Source organism: Ptiloglossa arizonensis, chromosome 5 (assembly GCF_051014685.1).
Source record: "Ptiloglossa arizonensis isolate GNS036 chromosome 5, iyPtiAriz1_principal, whole genome shotgun sequence".
Classification (NCBI taxonomy): domain Eukaryota; kingdom Metazoa; phylum Arthropoda; class Insecta; order Hymenoptera; family Colletidae; genus Ptiloglossa; species Ptiloglossa arizonensis.
The window spans coordinates 28,105,526-28,123,298 of NC_135052.1; the positions used below are offsets into that span (position 1 = coordinate 28,105,526).

The 17,773-nt window shown below is 38.6% G+C and overlaps 4 protein-coding genes across 8 annotated transcripts in view; 2 read left to right on the forward strand and 2 right to left on the reverse strand.

The window, feature by feature from the left end:
• Positions 1-2,501, reverse strand: part of LOC143146583 (uncharacterized) — a 42,589-nt gene extending 40,088 nt beyond the window's left edge. For both annotated transcript variants that reach the window (XM_076311012.1, XM_076311011.1), the window contains exon 1: positions 2,281-2,501. The gene's annotated coding sequence lies outside the window, so the exon portion shown is untranslated. The remainder of the gene's footprint in view (positions 1-2,280) is intronic.
• A 792-nt stretch (positions 2,502-3,293) lies between these two features.
• LOC143147015 (uncharacterized) lies at positions 3,294-6,621 on the forward strand. Of its 3 annotated transcripts, none has more exons than XM_076311826.1 (6): positions 3,294-3,451; positions 4,081-4,112; positions 4,204-4,314; positions 4,387-4,573; positions 4,640-4,996; positions 5,092-6,621. In XM_076311826.1, exons 1-6 carry the CDS (start codon positions 3,317-3,319, stop codon positions 5,536-5,538), a joined length of 1,269 nt encoding a protein of 422 aa, XP_076167941.1. In that variant the 5' UTR covers positions 3,294-3,316; the 3' UTR covers positions 5,539-6,621. The 3 variants fall into 3 exon arrangements, with proteins under 3 accessions (XP_076167941.1, XP_076167942.1, XP_076167943.1); XM_076311827.1 differs by having other exon boundaries at positions 3,345-3,857; XM_076311828.1 differs by having other exon boundaries at positions 3,345-3,667.
• A 211-nt stretch (positions 6,622-6,832) lies between these two features.
• Lsm7 (U6 snRNA-associated Sm-like protein LSm7) lies at positions 6,833-7,754 on the forward strand. The gene is made up of 3 exons (XM_076311830.1): positions 6,833-6,968; positions 7,134-7,317; positions 7,386-7,754. Exons 1-3 carry the CDS (start codon positions 6,963-6,965, stop codon positions 7,523-7,525), a joined length of 330 nt encoding a protein of 109 aa, XP_076167945.1. The 5' UTR covers positions 6,833-6,962; the 3' UTR covers positions 7,526-7,754.
• On the reverse strand, positions 7,390-13,233 carry Chld3 (Chitin and LDLR binding deacetylase 3). Of its 2 annotated transcripts, XM_076311824.1 has the most exons (10): positions 12,958-13,233; positions 12,304-12,438; positions 12,116-12,220; positions 11,442-11,585; positions 10,336-10,518; positions 9,646-9,784; positions 9,454-9,575; positions 8,493-8,722; positions 8,198-8,368; positions 7,390-8,130 (listed from the first exon to the last, which is right to left on the reverse strand). In XM_076311824.1, the coding sequence occupies exons 1-10, from the start codon at positions 13,007-13,009 to the stop codon at positions 7,852-7,854; spliced, it is 1,560 nt and encodes a 519-aa protein (XP_076167939.1). In that variant the 5' UTR covers positions 13,010-13,233; the 3' UTR covers positions 7,390-7,851. The 2 variants fall into 2 exon arrangements, with proteins under 2 accessions (XP_076167939.1, XP_076167940.1); XM_076311825.1 differs by lacking the exon at positions 12,304-12,438.
• Positions 13,234-17,773: the final 4,540 nt, after the last annotated feature.

The following is a 17,773-nucleotide window of genomic DNA, read 5'->3' on the forward strand; positions in this document are numbered from 1 at the left end:
TTAATTATAGTCGAGAGGCTTAAAAATATGTTGGTAGGAAAGCAACGAATAAAAATTTTCCACCGAGATCCCATTGTTTGAATATCGATCTGTCGGTTTTAACGACGCGGCGTTTAACCACGTTATTATCCTAGAATCGGTCGCGAAGCGTGTCGAAGAGACACGTGAAAACAAAGAAACGCGGGGAAACTAGATGGATACGCTGTAAACCCCTCTTGCCAGCGACAGTATACGCGGATACGCATGCAATATGTATAAGCCGTGCTAGTTTGCGAGCAGTAGCATGCATAGCTGGATAAAGTAATCGCGCGCACGAACGGGAATAAATGCAAACTTTTCCGAACAATTTCGTAATATTGTCGATCGTTCCGCATCGATTTCAACGAAGACTGGAAAAATAACGCGTGCACGATACGAAAGCTGATACACGTACGCGACCTTCGTACGTACTTTTCGACCGTCGTGTGACCCTTACGGCTGGGTCAATGGAGACCCAAGAATCGAATACTCGGCCGGCGCACTCGAGACAGTAGGAACTTCTTATTGGACACGAGAATCAAATCCTAACCCTAAATTCCTTTCTTTCTACGTACGGTAAAGCCTTTCTTCGAAAATCGTTCAAATTTTAACGCAATTAAAATACAACGCTGCGAAGATGGATAATTAGTAAATTATTTTACATTCTCTCTAACGATAGTAACTCTCTTCTATTTACAAACGGATATAGATAAATTAGATTCGTCGTTCTTGGATACTGCTACTTTATGTTCCTCCTGTACGTTATAGATGTCGCTGTGTGGTCCTGTACTGTTTTGCCGATATTTTGCAGAGATTCTTCCGATATCTTTCGACGCTGAGTATGAATTACAAGAGTATCCGATATAGCCATTTTTAATTTACAACGGACTTTTTTATATAGGTTATTTAACAATGTTTTTCTACCCATTATCTTATTTTATTCTGCTAATATTTATAACTCGTTTTTCGCCCTTACACGTTATATTTTTGAACAAATGCAGTTTATTTTCCTCCTTATATATGAACTTTCATACTAATTTTCTTTAATAACTTTTTTTTAGAATTTATCAGTATTTTTAGTACATAATGCTATATATTTATTTTTATATATAACTTTAGGGTTTATCGTCTGGTTGTTTTTTAAAAAGTAACCATTATTACCGATTATTGAAACCCAACATTACTAAATAATTATAAAACGCTGGTGGATCCTCAAAGCGATGCTGCATATCGACGTGACATCCATTAATGCAAACTAAAAACTTTTCTACTTTTCATTGACTCTTCATGAGAATCATCAATGAGTCGATAACGTTTCCTCGATGAAAATAAGTCCATACACGACTGTATTTGGACTATTTTTAATTACACATAGTTGAATATTATTCAGAAAAATAAACAAAATTTTTAGTCGCATTAGTATCGAATCGTATCTCGCTCTATCTCTCTTTTAGTATTTCCAATGTTCTATTACGTTTACTATCTTCTTTCTTCGCCATTGTCCATTTCGACCAGTCGCGCAAAAAATTCTATACCGACTCTTGATTAAAGATTTTCGATCTTGAAGCGAGAAATTACTATAAACAATTTCCTTCCGTTAAACGCAACTCTTTTCAGTGTGAGCAATTCGGAAGATGCGCTGTTTCCCGGAAGTGTTTGACGCGATTAATATTGACGAGCAAAACGTGAATTAGCGACTCTAGCGAATTAATGAAACACGAGAATCTCCAAACGAGTATGCTTGCTACGGACCAAGAGGCCACTCACCGACAATACTGTGTACATTGTGCAAATTTATACGAATGACTCTGTTACGGGCCTTCCATACCGACTCTTCCAAAGTATATACACCTCGTAACATTAACAGAAGCGATTTACCTCGGAAAAGTAAGCTGAAAATATGAAGTAAACTGTTTGTACATTATCCAAGTTCTACAATTTAGAATTATTCTTTCCACGTAATGAATCGTTCTTTCAATTTGTATCGAATAGACTGGGACACCCTGTATGAGAGAAATTGTACGTACTAAAACTTTCGAAGAACAGAAACGGGTTTCACGACGGAAAACGATATGCATTAAATTTGACTCCAGTTTTCAACGATTCGCGGGAATCGTCGGTAATTTTAACAAAAATAAATAACAAGTGTGTAAGATGTAAAGAACAGCTGACATGCTGTTATCAGAACCTAACCTCAAGAATTATTCTACACGCGCATATAAATGTATAAGACTACGCGAATAAAAATATTTTTGTACTTACGGTCGGTCTGTTACGGGAATCTCATGTTCTCCGGAAGTATCCGCGGGCGCCACTTTCACCGAGGGTCAAGTTCCTTCCGTTGATCTATGAATCCTTTGGTCGTTGTTCCCGGTCGAGATCCACCGAGCGTCACATTTTGATCGCGCGCGTTTTCCACACCGGCAACGTGTATTCGTACTCGCCGCCACGCACTTGTCACGCATCGACACTCCCGCGCTCCACGACGCGCGCACTGTGAATGATCACGCAGACGAGATACGCCGGCCCGGCATCCGCGGTGATCGCGTACACAAGTCCCAGCAACCAATCAGAGAGCAGCCACAAGCATCGTGCCGTCCAATCGAATTGTCGCGAAACTTGACGCGTGACGGACTTACCGACCGAGCCATCTGTCAATATGTTTGAATTTTAAACACGTGCAAAGTTTTGACAAATTTTTTTTATATAGTTTTTGTGATTTATTATTATGAATGTATTTTTTCAATATCATTTTATGCTTGTAGAATATACATTCGATTTTGAGAAAAATTTGTTAGATATACCATTTCTTTTACCTTTATACATTCGTTCATTGTTAATGGATATGTTACAAATTATATCCGATCGATTAACTAAACATTTTAGAATATCGAGACACAAAATTACCGATCAGCGGTACAATGCCGATTTGAATCTGCAGAGACACGGTTTTACATTGAAGAGTATATAGGCTTTTATACTTATGAAAGTAAATTATATTACAAATAAATAACTTGTGTAATTAGTTAAACTAAAGTTACAAATAGTACCGCGTTTATCTATTTTCTACGTTTTATCATTTTTCTAAAATACAACGTTATACTAGCTAAAAATTGAATCGCATTTTACTCTAATGGTTAAGGATAGTTTGAATTGACTACGATTAGATATGCTCAACTAGACTTTTTTTAAGCCGATCGATCGATTAATGCTCAACATTAATCACAGAGCGCAAGACCCGGAGGACCGAATTAGAATAGGAAGGAAGACGACTTGTTCCGCAGCCGTCGGTAGATATATGATAAACGAAAGGGAACTATATAAGGTGGCGCGGTGGCATGCACTCCGTGGTAGAATTATGGTGCAAACTCTAGGCCGCGCGTTCGATGTTCTTGTGCCGACCGCACTCCTGACGCTGCTGTTCGTCGATCAAGTAAGAACGACGACAAGGAACTCGACTTCTAATGATGCAGCCGCCGTGTACCGCTGCAGCATGCTATAACCCCGTAGAATGTTAGCGCATATCTCGTGTACCAGTGTCTCCTTGTTCTATTCTGCTCGACCCGAGGTCGATCAATACGTCGGTTTTACGCACGGTTCGCCCGTGTCTAGACAATGAACCCCTGTTCGCTGTATTTCTCGTTCATGCGTAAGTCTTTTTCCACGTCCACTTTTGTTTTTCATGACAACTAGATACGTCGCCTTTATTTCCTCGAACCAACTGTGCGCGACAAATTCATCGTTACACCGTGCACGCTTTCTCGCAACGAAAACAATCCTTTCTCGTCGGATGTCCTTCGATGGGATATGAGAGTGACGGTGGAATTTTTGTGCAGCAAGTATCGTGACATTTCTCTTCAAAGATTAAACAAATATTCGAACCTTTACACACCAGTTTCTGTTACTTTTTACGCTCGATCGATCGCTCCTGCAGAAAATATTAAGTAAAAAGTCTTAAGGCATTTATACATAATGCTTAATTTTAATTAACTTAAATTCGTATTGAATTTAATTCAACTACTTTTCCTTTAATAACAATTAGTTTCTTGCTTTATTTTTAAGGTGTCTTCTAGGCTGTGCAATGGGGGGCATGTGTAAGTTTCTAACACGTATTTTTAAATTTATCTACTTGAATTTATTATGTGAATTTTAAATCGTACCGAGTGACTATTTAATCATTTTTAGCTGCTCTCCTCCAAAAGACTGTTGTTCCTTTGGCTGTTGTTTCGGTGTATTCCAATTGCACTCTGCATCAGACATGTTTAATTTCTTGATTTGGACTTATTGGTACTTATGGTCAGTGCCTTAGTTTCGGGTGTACGGCTCTTCTATAAAAGTTGTATTCAATGTACGTTCCATATTATTTAGGGCAGCGGTACTTATAGGATTGGCTATAGCAGCAGCATGCGGCTGTTGGCTATGGAGACGCCATCGCTCGGTCATGGTGGAAGATTGTGCTTCTTCGGACAGAGCTTCCACAGGACCGTGGTACCCACCGCCGCATTATAGCCACTGTAGTTCTTTTGTTCAAGCGCTGCCACCTCCCTATAATGAGGTATACATTGCATGTTTATCTAACTTGTATAAATTTCAATGTTGTATCAATGCGTTTGGATTTTAGGTTACAGCCAAGCCAGATCTGTATCCATTGGTGATTGGATACGACGAAGGATCTGGCAAAGGAACATCAGGATTTGTGATGCGCTACTTCAGATCACTGTCGCATGCGAGCACATTGGATTCCTTAAGCTCCAGTTTCATGTGCAATATGGTGAATGAAGCGAATACCATAATTCCACCACCGTACTCCTGCAACAACAGCGTCGACGAGTTATCTGCAGTAGAATGCGAGAGAATGGAAAACATGGATGTTGGCTCCGTTGTTTCGTTGGCTAATCATAGGACAACATCTGACATATCGAGTTTAGCTGCTCAATCTCCGTGTTCACCACCACGGGCTACTAGTCCAACAATAGAGGTATTGATTTTGTGCCAACAGTATTGCTTCCTGTATTAACATACGATACGTTACATTAGAAATATTTCTTTTTAACACGTAACATCGTTTTACAGTTGCGTGAACTGTTAGACAAGATTCAACAGCTACCACAGTTACCCAGTGGGCATACCACCGTTTTGCCTTGTTATCAAAATCGGCCTCAAGTTTTATGTACGACAAATGCAAACGGCTCTACACAACGGCCTCTCAGTCCAGGTGATGTTGTTGGATCTTACAAAGCCAGAAGGACACGAGGAAAAATGTACATGCCATTAGGACATCCAGGTTCAAAGAACAAAACGAAACGATGGTTATCGCGTTCGGCACCGACAACGCCATCGGGCACAATACCTATGTCCTTTTTGCCTGGGCAAAGTAGGCGACCTTCTGAAGCGGATGGCAATAATCAGCAAGTGGTTCCGTTGCTTTCGGAACAAGACGAAACTGAAAACAATGCCATGGATCATTTAAATAGCATTCCACCGCTACCCGAACAAGAAGAAGATCGGCAACAAACATGACGAATCGTCTAAGTATTTTTAAATATTAAGAATTCGATTCCAGATATCGTCGCCCCGAGTAATCTGTATATTTTTTAACGTGGCTGGTAAACTCCTCGTCGCAGTTTTAAGCGAAGCGTTATCGTGTATAAAGTTTGGCAATTGATTTCGTCCAAAAACAAACGTCGCCAGTGCTCCTAGAAAAGAGAAACGTTCGATGCTGTGATCTAATTTCTTTATCTGTATCTACAGTCAACGCTATAGTACATTTTCTTTTTTCTAGCGAGTCTCCTAAACTGAACCGATACGCGATAGAATGATTAACGATAACATACACCTTACGCTCTATGGAATAGCTTGCAGTTAACTTACGAACAGACACGACAAACACATACACAAAAGAAAGCCACATACACGAAACGTTACGATAATAGATTTTACGTAGACGATATTCGAACTCCGCTTTTTGAAATCTCGATCGAAGAGTGCATTTGATACATCGAATTTGATTTTCGCGTAACTTAAACGAAACGTAAATCATAAGTTAAGCAGAAGAAGTACCTTAGTTATTGCATCGATAAGTTTTAATCGTACACAGTAATACAGCATCCATCCAAAAACAGCCAGCCAGAAAGAAGTTAAGGACAATATACGAGTAAAATGTAGCGCGTGTCCGAGCGTGAATGGAACAGCGATATGTAAGGGAAAAAAATGATTTCACGCGTCAACGTACAATATCAATTCCGTCAAGTGGTAGAGAAGAAACAATTCGTTGTAAACGGAGACTTATCGCAAGCACAACGATTACAGTGTCGTTATAGGTAATTTTAATTCGAACGACGCGAAGGATCAATAGGTACGGAGAAAACGGTCGATACAGGCGCCGGGAAGAAACGATAAATCTACGGTGTCATCGCGAGGATCCCCATTCATAATCATAGGATTTAACGAACATTTGTTACAACTAATCACAGACTTTATTCTTTAAGACGTAACGAAAAGCAGTCACTTTAAAACTGTACCACGTCATTCACGTACACACCATGTATTAACGTGTATTTTTTTATAAATCAGATAACAAATAAAAAGTCCAAGCTTTTACGAGATTGTTGCACCTGTTACCGTATATTCCCGTTGTTGCTATTTAAATTGACGATCGTCGTTATTAATAAAAATGTTGGAATTATCTTTATACTTTACTTACAATTTTTCCTTATCTCTGTGCCGTTTTCCGCTCGAAAACATACGTTTCGATTCGATCAGTGACGATCGATGTCAGTATTCCAAACTTGGAAAGATAATATAAAGCGCGGGAAAGAGTCGAGAATCGATATTTCAAAAACTCAAACAAGAAGTCTAACCTATAAATTAAACGTTTTAAAATGTGTTCTCCTCGTATGCAGACTCAATAGTGCATCATTTCTGGTTTACAAGAAAAGTAAGCAATGTCCGTAAGTATAAAAAAAAAACCGTTTTCAATACTGAAAGGTTATCGATGCAGAGTCGATAAAATAGTTTGATTGGTATGTTTCTTTTTACAGGCGGTGAAACAGGTAAAATTTTGTTATATTGTTAACATAACCTACAAATCGTTCAATGTTTTGTGTTTCTTGTAGCAACAAAATGTTCATGGAGAGCCCAAAGAGAAGAAGAGGAAGGAAAGTATTCTCGATTTGTCCAAGTATTTGGAGAAAAACATAAGGGTAAAATTTGCTGGCGGACGAGAAGCTGCAGGGATTTTGAAAGGGTACGATCCTCTTCTTAATTTGGTGTTGGATAATACTACGGAATACCTCAGAGGTAATTTCATAAATATATATTTAACCAAAATGTAATATAATTGTTCACCATACTCTTTATGTCGCTAGATCCTGACGACCCGTACAAGTTGAATCAAGATACTCGCATGCTTGGTTTGGTTGTATGTAGGGGCACCTCGGTAGTACTTATTTGTCCAGTAGATGGGATGGAATCTATTCAGAATCCTTTTATACAACAAGATGGTTAATTGAATTTGTTTTTTCCTTCGATCGGTATTCTTCGTGTAAAAGTGAAGTCTTTCATTTTATGAGAAATTCTGTTCGCGAGATGCAGCAGGTAGAAACCTCTTTTGTAATGAAAATGGACATAATTTATTTTACATTGTAAAGTATATAAACTCGTACAGTAAATAAACACGATTTTCTTATAAATATATGTACACACAGGTGTACCGTCGAATAAATAATTTCACTCTCTCCCTGTGTATAAAATTGTTGCACTCTTGGCAAGTGTGTCTTGTAACGTTTACAACTTAAACATGGCATGGTATTTACTCAATACTATGTGTGTATATCACTCCAATCCGAACTCGTTTCTTAACCATGGATATTCTTTGGGACATTCGAAACATGTATTCAAATAGCGATACGATTTGAGCACCCTACTCGGTAATTTACAGCTACTGGGTAGGTCGCAAGCAATTTCAAATGGTTGGAATTGTCGCGTGCCGCATCGCCAAGGCTCAAAACTCTCGATCGCGCTTAGGGACGTTGGCCTACGCATCCATTCGATGACCTGATGACTCGTCACAAAATATACGTCGTTTAATCGTAGTACGTCGTCCATGAATTTCTAAGAGATTTAGAGATAAGTGAGTACGACGCCAAAATATTCACCGGTACCGTAAAGAGTTACTTACAGTCAACACGTAAAAGTACATTGGATTTTGAAACCAAGATGCATGTAAATGCAGACCAAGCGGAGCACGATTGCTAAGGTAATGCCTCTTAAAGTTCAGCATCAGTATTCTGTACACATCTTCGCCTGTTAAATCCGGCGAACATGAATCCAATCTCGTGCAGATGTATTCCTAACACCACGGAAGCGATTTTCTTTACTCGATCGTTACCACTTTGCAAAATGACAGTAGGTATAGTATTTTTAGGAAATACGTCGTAAACAAGAATACGTAACGCTTGGTCGTGGCAACTTACACCTGCCAAAAGTTGATTTAGTGGAAGTTCCCAGAGACCTGGATACGCACGAGTTGGGCAGAGTTGCTCGGGACCTATACAATCGTGCGGCGGTTTATAGTCCAACGTGTATGGCCATATAGGTGGATCGGTAAAGGGGACCAACATAGACGAGTCGTAAACAAAACCAAATTCCGACATCATTAGAAATTGTCGATTCCAGCCGACCCGTAAGAAGGGCGCCCTTAAACCTATCGAGTCAAAATCCTCTTGAGTATACTCTGATACAAAAACACGGTATAATATTTCCTCGAAACATGTTCGTTCGCCGAACCTTAAAACATGTGTATTGCGATCCCACAATTCTGGGAGCTGTCCGAAAAGTTTCAATTTTTATAACTTCCATTGTATCATCACAAAAATACTACTGATAAATTGGTGAGATTCACCCGATGAAAACGAATCCAAACACGACCTCGTTCGGACTATTTTTAGTTATACGTATTTGTTACGCGGTGTTCGCGATATTGTTGCTCAAACTACGTGAATTAAGTCGAATGAGGTCGTGTTTGAATTCATATTTATCAGGAAGTTCAACGAAGATGCAATGAAAAATATAATAATCAAAATTTTTAATTCATAGTATGTATTACTTGTTATCATAGAAAATTAATTGCTAAACAAGCATAGTTTAATAAGTTTATTAAATGTCTCGACCATTATGTTTCAGACTCTTTCGTTATACTTACTATATCGGTTCTTTTTACAAATTCATATTATTTTTTATTTTCATTTACTTAGGACACGGTTGCCCGGTACCTCGGTATACCGAAGAAGACCAAAATATAAACGATTGAGATGAATAATAAACTTATTGAACTATGCTTATTTCGCTATGAACCTTGAACGATGTTCAATGCCATCCGAGAACCGCGAACATCTTTCGAGGAAATACTGAACTTTCAAAGAAACCATCGTTCACCCTTGATGTCTTCCAGCCTAACTCCAGCATATTTGTTAATGATATTCGCTACGCCGACCATCTCATCAAACCAGTCCTCGATAGTGGCATTTCTCGACCACCATTCCTCGGGTCCACGGTGCCTGGGCAATTAAAGTTCAATATTTACATAACACTTTACATTGTTTGTTTTATGGCGAGAAGAATTCTTACGTAACGGAATGCACGGCAATCTCATGACCGACGTTCCACAGATATTGTACATCTCTGTAATTGGTGTACTGATGACTAACGTAAAAAGTACCCCGTACGGGGCATCCGTTTGGATTCTTCCTGTCGTTCGAAAATATTTCTGCAAGCAAAACCAAAAACCGAGATTACCCATACAGCATGGAACATTACAAAAATATTATTACATCGCTGTAGTGACATTTTCAATATCACTGCAATATATCTACAATACAGTAACTCGTCGAATATGTACTCAAATAATAGTTTACAAAAAAAAACATTCGAATGTTAGAAATAAATACGATCGAAGAAATATAATTTTTTTATTTGTAACCGCCACTGAGCTTGAATATTAAAAAAAATATTGTGACCTTGAAATAACCTTGAAATAACCTTGACATTTTTTGCCCGCGGAAAAGTAAATTATATCGATAAGTGACCCTTTACATGATTTACCCTGTATAATATTTTTTATCAATCTGCTTATATTGAGTACACATTCAATTATAAATTAAATTTACAGAAATGTCACGATGCTTTAGAAATATTTTTCGAAATGTTTAAATTTCGAAAGAATATTTTAAAAATGTTTGAGCAACACTAGATGCCGAGTGGTCAGCGTCCAACTTTCTCTGGGTGTGCGCTTATTCGGTAAAACGGCATGGTTCTTACTGGCGTAAAGCTCGAAGTTCTCCGCGTTTATGGCGTCGTCGAAAGTGATCGTTATCATCTGTGGGATCGTCGACACGGTCAAGTTACCAGGCAATTGTGCTCCGTCCTCGGAGCACCAACAATTCGGCAGATGGCATTCCTTTGGATTGCAGGGCAACGTGCCGTTTGGATCGTTTCGAACATCTGCAAATTGATTGTCGGTACAGTAGAACTCTGACGATCGCAGAAGAACGTGGTTCGTTATATTATTATATCGATGGATAAAATGGATGGTGCGTGGCAATGTATTGCCTGGTGGGTATTCTTATCGGATCGATTTCCTCCATCGTGGCACACACCTCGATAGTTGCACGAATTTTAGCCCGTCCTCCTGCAATTATCGAGGTTTTACCGCATAAGAATTATGATATTGACATAGTTGAATATATGTTCTAAAATTTGGAACAATAACAAGAATTCAACATTCTAATTTACATATTATAAACTATCATACACTGAAACTTCGGTTACTCTTCCATACAATTTTTTCCAAACGATTTTACACGCTACATTAATTTAAATATTATCGATACTTTAAAAAATGTCTACATAATGTGCGACATTTTATTACTTTCCAATGAAAGAACAAGAAAACAAAGTGTCGAACATTTATTTGGAGTAACCCTAAAAGCAATGGTTTCTTCCAAACGAATACAATTATTGTTTTTAAACGATTTGGTTTCTTATGACTCTTTATTATTAAAAATGATTATTGTTTAAGCGATATTCAAGTTTTTCAACTATTTACATTCAAATTTATTTTTCTTACAATCGGTACAAGTTCAATTGCATTCCATTGAAACCATAATGCGAAATAAACGCTACTAAACTGTATTCAAGTCTTCGTGTAAACAAGACTGCGCAACTGCGAGAGAACCTCGCCAAATTTGAATCGCGACACTGGAGTTATGAATCCATAGTTTACAGACTGTACCTATATTTTGTCAAATTTCCATGTAGATTGAAAACTTCTGGGTCGTGAAAACCTCGAAAGTCCGTCGTCGTTAAAAGATTACAAACAAACACACGGGGTGTTTGCAAGCATTGAACTCGCAGGTATTCCTTACCGCACCAGCCTTCGTCGGAGCCATCGGGACAGTCAACGCTCCCGTCGCAAAAGTATGCAGCCGGAAAGCACGTACCGTCACCGCAAGCCAAATGCTTCTCGTCGCAGTCGCCGTTCTCGAGTAGCGGTCTCGGTGGTTGCGTCTCTGTAAAACGCTTGAGAAATTTCGAATCACCGTTCGACGTGAATCGACAACGTACCCCCTTTCGATCGGGGTACACCGGTGTTTCGGGCGACTTTGCTTCCGAACAGGGATTACAATACCGGTGATAGGAAAAAAATATTCGTCAAAACTTCTAAGGCTAAATATAAATTGCAAAGTCAAAACTTTTACCGGTAATTTCCCCTTCATTTATCTAGATAATTCGCTGTATATCGATATCGCGTACAATACAATGCATATATTGATGATTTTATTGTCAAAAAATTATATATATAAAATCTGCGAGCACATCTCTCTTGAGCATTCCAAAAAAAAAAAGATTGAACGAAATTTTATCCCACGTAAGAGTATACAAAATGCGGTAAAAAAATAAGAAACAATTCTTTTACTACTAAAACATTAACAACTTTTAATTTGTCAGTTGTTTAAAAAGATAAAATACGTACTATGTGTTTGAAAATTGTACCGACTTAATCCCTGCTTCCGAGCAATGTATCGATAAAGTCGCGTACCTGAGGTCACGTCGCAGTTATCGACGTTCGCTCTGAAGTCGCATATCTGCCTCGAAACGTCGAACAGCAACCCTTGCGAGCACCTGAACTCGAACACCTCGTTGTCTGACAAACGAAAGACGATAGCTCGTCAAATTTGCCGCGAGTGGATCGTGAAGAACGTTAGAACATAATCGTCGGGCAATTACCTAAGCAGAGGTAATACTTGGCGCACTCGGCTGGCGACCAAACGTTGCGAGCCGGTGCGTTGGGGTTCCGATAAAATCTGCTGTCGTCGATACACGGCGTGTCTTCCGATTTCTCGGTTCCCCGCGACGCGGTCGCTGAAATATACAAAACTGCGTATCGATCCACGACTTTCTGCCAAAAACTATCTTCGTCCTGACAACGAGATAAATAAGTTAAACAGATATAAGTCCGCGCGAGTCGAATTGTTCCAAGTTTCGAACAAAAAGCGACCGGGGCTGGCTACGAACACAGAAATCATCGGACGATCGTAAATTCCATGCTCTGAAAAACTTTCACGATACCTTTCGCACTATCGAAAAAACCGTTCGAAGAGAAATTCTATGTCTATCCCGGCGTTTTCACCCGGTCGCAAAAACGGAAGTGAAATTATTCAGCACAAGGAAGTATGAATGCACATCGGGAGTCCCCGTCGGTTTCCACTTCATCGGAACGCTTTGTTCGGCGTACCGAAACACGCGACAAACATTCGCTCGTGAATCACAAATACGACTCCTCGAAACTTTAAACGCTGTTTGTCGGTTCACACGTGGCATGGTTTACGCGAAGGACCGGCGACGATTAAACGGTTGCAGAGGTAGCGCCCTGAAACTCACCGGAAAAGACGAACGCGACGAGATGCAGCGAGCGCAGCAGCTTCGATCTCATGTCGATTGCCGAGCGAGACACGGTCCGTTTCGCGTTTCTCGTTCCTCGTTCGAGAGTCCGCACTTTCCAACTGACACCTCCCTCCAGAAGCGAGCCTTATATGATGAGTATTCGCTTTGGCTTGCCGATCTTCCGCGCCGCTTATTTTCACTGACCGCCGATCGGGGAAATGTGGATCAACGACTCGACCGCGCGATGAAAACTCGCGCGACCGCGAAGGAAATCGTTGCTCTTCGACGCGTGCAATCACCGTACTGCAGTGCGTTCCTACTTTCGAAGAAGTCGTTACGCGATGGTACGATCGAACGCATTAATTTCAAGGCTTTGATTTCCATCATCGTTACTGCGAATCGAAGGAGCGAGAGTGGTCACAACGATCGAAGAAAGTTCGCACGGCTAGGTTAAGGCACCGTTCGCGGGTCACGAAGCGTTCCGTGCGTTCAATTCCAGTAGCACCGTGACGGGACGAAATTTTTGAGGTTAATAGCAACTTTCGACCGTGTCTCGTCCTTATGCAACATTGTCTGCATTAGAACGCCGATTATCCCCGAAACAGTAAGAAAGCAAAACAGTCTCGATAAACGAAGTTTCGGATAATCGATCGATGGAGACAAAGTTAAGAAGATCGAACATTTGAAAGGCAGGTACGATTTACGTTACCGAAGACAATTACTGTATCGTACTAATGCACGTAGATATCGATATATTTTCTCGATATTATAACATAAATCGGAATTATTTATCTTGTCTCTTTTGATATTAAGATCATCGGATCAACATCTAGGTCAATCGACGTTCCGATAATCGATGTTCCACTATGTTTCATACATAATACTTTCTTCGTTCGTGAAATAAAGATGTTATCGGATGAAATCGATTCGAATTATTTTCGTTTATTTTTATTTTTATTTTACATTTCTATCGTAAGCGATTGTAATAATACAGTACAGAATAGATTAATAGACGGAGAAAGCAAAATGTATATATTATGGTAAAAAGCAAATCAGGATTTTACTTTCTCTAACGTTATTTCCTTTCTTCCAATAATCGGTACGAGTAGAAAAAGTTCGATACGAGGTGGCAAAAATGATAAAAACGTATTATTTTTCACTAAATATAATTAAAATTTACCATACCATCTCGATGAATACATACGCGAAACGCTCGACGATTAAGAGTTAATAGTACCGGTTTACCTTACGATATCGAAATGCGTTTTATTTGCTAATTAAGACACCGATATGTAATCGGAAACCGTGCGTTTATGACGATACAACGTTCTGCACCCCACGGATCGCTTGTTCTTCGGTAATTGCATGCTGGTTGGCAAGTCGAAATTGATACCGGAAGAAAGTGTTCCGTGTATCGCGATGAAGAAATGGGATACGACTTTGAACGTTTCGCGTGGAAGCGCTCAAGCGGGAGAAGCTGTCTTCGACGAGCCAAACGAACGAGGTGATGCAACCGAGTAAAATTGGTATTTTACAATAGACACGTTCTCGTCTCTGTTTAGCTGTTCTGTTCTCGAGAAATGGCCGGGTACCGGGAATTTCAGAAGGTCGGAGAGCTGCAAATTGTAAAACGGGCGTGATAATTTCGTCGACGAAGTTAATCTGTTCCAGATGGGGATACCCAGCGCGATTCGACGTGTATATTTAAAATATTTCGATCTCTCTCCCGTTTCTGGTAATCTATTTTGTAGCCACATCGTCGACCTTGAGCATTAGATTCGTCAGATTTAGTCAAATTTAATGTCACGATCTATTTGCGCAGCGAAATCGATGTTTTTGTATTTCGACGTAAACATCTTCGTGTGAAAATCTCTCGGAGGTGATTTGGGTCTGTTTTTTAATCGAAGAGAAAAACAATTTTAAGATTAGAAATGAATAAACAATCATCGATCGCGAAGAACGATTCAAATTGTTTCGGGTGTTCAAATTTTTGGATTGTTAATTATAAGAATTCCAAACGACGTTTCAACTGCGTTGGAGTCTCGATCATATTTTACTCTTTAATAGTCTAAGGCGTTTGGGATGCGCTCAAAGCGATGTTGGCATACAATGTTTCAAATTTGCTTTTTGTACCCGTTATAACTTCAAACACTTTTAATCTCGCGTAGAATCGTCTTATAAAATATTTTGTGAAACGATAATTCACGAGACTAAACGTGCTTGAACTTATCGCATTAAAGTAAATGAAGCGAAAGATGAGAAAGGTTGCTATTCCATTGTTTTTGATGTTTTAGAACGAAAATAAATTTGGCAGTGTCAAGAGACAATTTATCGGTTACGTTTCGGTTTCATTCTTTAAACCGATAAATGATCTTCGAATATTGTCATATTTATTTTTATCTTCAAACGGGAAGAAAGAAATACATACATATGTACATATGTGTGCACGTAGCTACCTTTCTCATCTTACATTCGACCTAACCTATTACGATAACTCGGACCGTTTGTAATTTTGTTGTAGCATCGTTTGGTAAAGTATTTCACGAAGCGTATTGCATAATTATTAGTCGTTTATGATAATTACTTTCAACAGCTATCCATTGCGACAATTGTCGAGAATGTTCAGTGTCGAGTGATCTATTTTTTCCATTGTAAAGGTTACACTTACGTCGTCTACGTAGCTTTTCAATAGCGGAAACCTACACGAGAATTTTGCAACGTCTTTCAGAATTTCCATAAATAAAAGTTTCTCTCGTTACGAGCAGCCTCTGTGTAACATCGAGAACGTGCGATGTCGGTCACGGTGAGGTGACGACAGGCAAATTTAATTAACCGACATCGAAGAATGATTTACTCGGTGTAATTTAGAGCACGATGAACGCGTTCGCATAATTGGAAACGTAGGCGCGATTACTTTTACGATTCCTCGGTAATTACTGGCCCGTTTGGGCCGTCGGCCAAATAATCGCGAGTTGAGAGGCCATTAGCATCTTCGTTGCTGCGACGCGAACGTTTTCGTACTCCTGAAACGATCAGAATTAGAATGAAATATTTGACACGGAAAAACACGGGAGCGCTTACCCCGATGCGCAAAGGATTCGTCGCGTTCGAGGACGAAAATTTGTTTCGAGCGCGCGAACGCCAAGTAAAATAATAACATCGAAATAACGACGAGGGTTCGTTGTGTCAAATTCTGTGTTTTTTAAAACAAGCGTGCTCGGTGCAAAGACGGGTAACATTTTTATTTAGATAAGAGTTTGAAATAAAAGATAGGCAGCACTGTATTCGTTACTCGTTGTACAAATATTACAATTCGAATTATAGAATTAAATATTTCATAATAAACAAATAAAAATTCAAATCTCCAATCGAATAAACATTACAAATAAAACGCTAAACATTGATTTTCTCCGGCATCTTTTATTCAAACACTATTTTGCTCACTTTTTGCCTACCTGAAATAATTACCATTCATGCAAAATAATGTTTACACGTATTTAGTGCAAGTAACGACCAATCTAACATGGTGATCAAAAATTGACGATCACTCGTATTTTGTATTCATTCTGTCGAACATTAACATTCGAGTACTTTGGTATTCTAAAATTGGTTTAGAAATTTTTTATTTTTCTAGAAATTAAAAAAACATTTCAAAACAGTATTATTTATTTATTTACACACGATTCATGAATGCATGCATTTTTTACGTTACACATTGAATCGTTTCGATATAAATTTATTCACAGACTATATCCATTAGTTGATACCTTAATTAAAACGCACTGAATATCGAAGTCGTAGAAAGTACGTACTACGTATTTGCATTCGAGTATTAAGAGAGTATATGTAAAGTTTTCGTTATTCGAATAGTTTTTGAAATATATTTTGCCAACAACTAATGATCGTCGCGCAAGGAATTGTACTTGAAAGTCGCGTCTCGACCAAGAACGCCTTGGCTTTGACTTAATTGTGCCATTCTCCCGAAGCGACGAGCCGTTTTTCGTGTCCAATTAGCTGTAACGACGCGCGAAGCGCGATCGTTGACAAAACAGATTCAAATTTCCCGCCGAACGATTCGGACATAAAACGAGGCATTTATTAGAAAAGTGTTGTGAGACAATTTTCAACAAAATTGAATTGTTACGATTAATATCTCAAAAATCACGTTGATTTTGTTACTAAAAAAATTTTAATGTCAACGAGGTCAAATTTCCTTACGTTCGTTTGTTAAGTAGAACTAGAAAGTATTCGTTACGAAAGTAGTGTAATTTCGCGAAGATAAATAATATTGTGTTCCTATGGTATGTTTACTCCGCGAATATAATTTTGTAAATAATAAGAATATAATTTTGAATATAATTTTGTATATAATTGTAAATAATTTTAATTCTAATTTTTTGCTTATTCCTGAAAATACGTCTATTGGACAAAGAAATGTCAGGATTTCTGTCGACAAAATGTCTAGAAGAGACCAAAGGAGAAAACAATTCATTGGTTGAAAATGTGCCAACTGAGACTTTTAAGAAACGTTTCTATAAGTGATTAGCAAAACAGCAATTTTCTGAACTAAAAAAATAACAAATAAGCGCAAAACATTTTACACGGCAACTTTTCGATAAATGTTAAATTTGGGACCGTTCAAAGACTTTTAACGAGTATGGTATTTTATCGAGAGTTATTGATGATAAATTGGTTACATTTTTTCGATAAAACCGAATCCAAACGCTACTTTCAACGGACTGTTTTTAACTTTAAGTTATTCGCATTATTTAGAAAAACTTTCAATTAGATACAATTAACAGTAATTTTCATC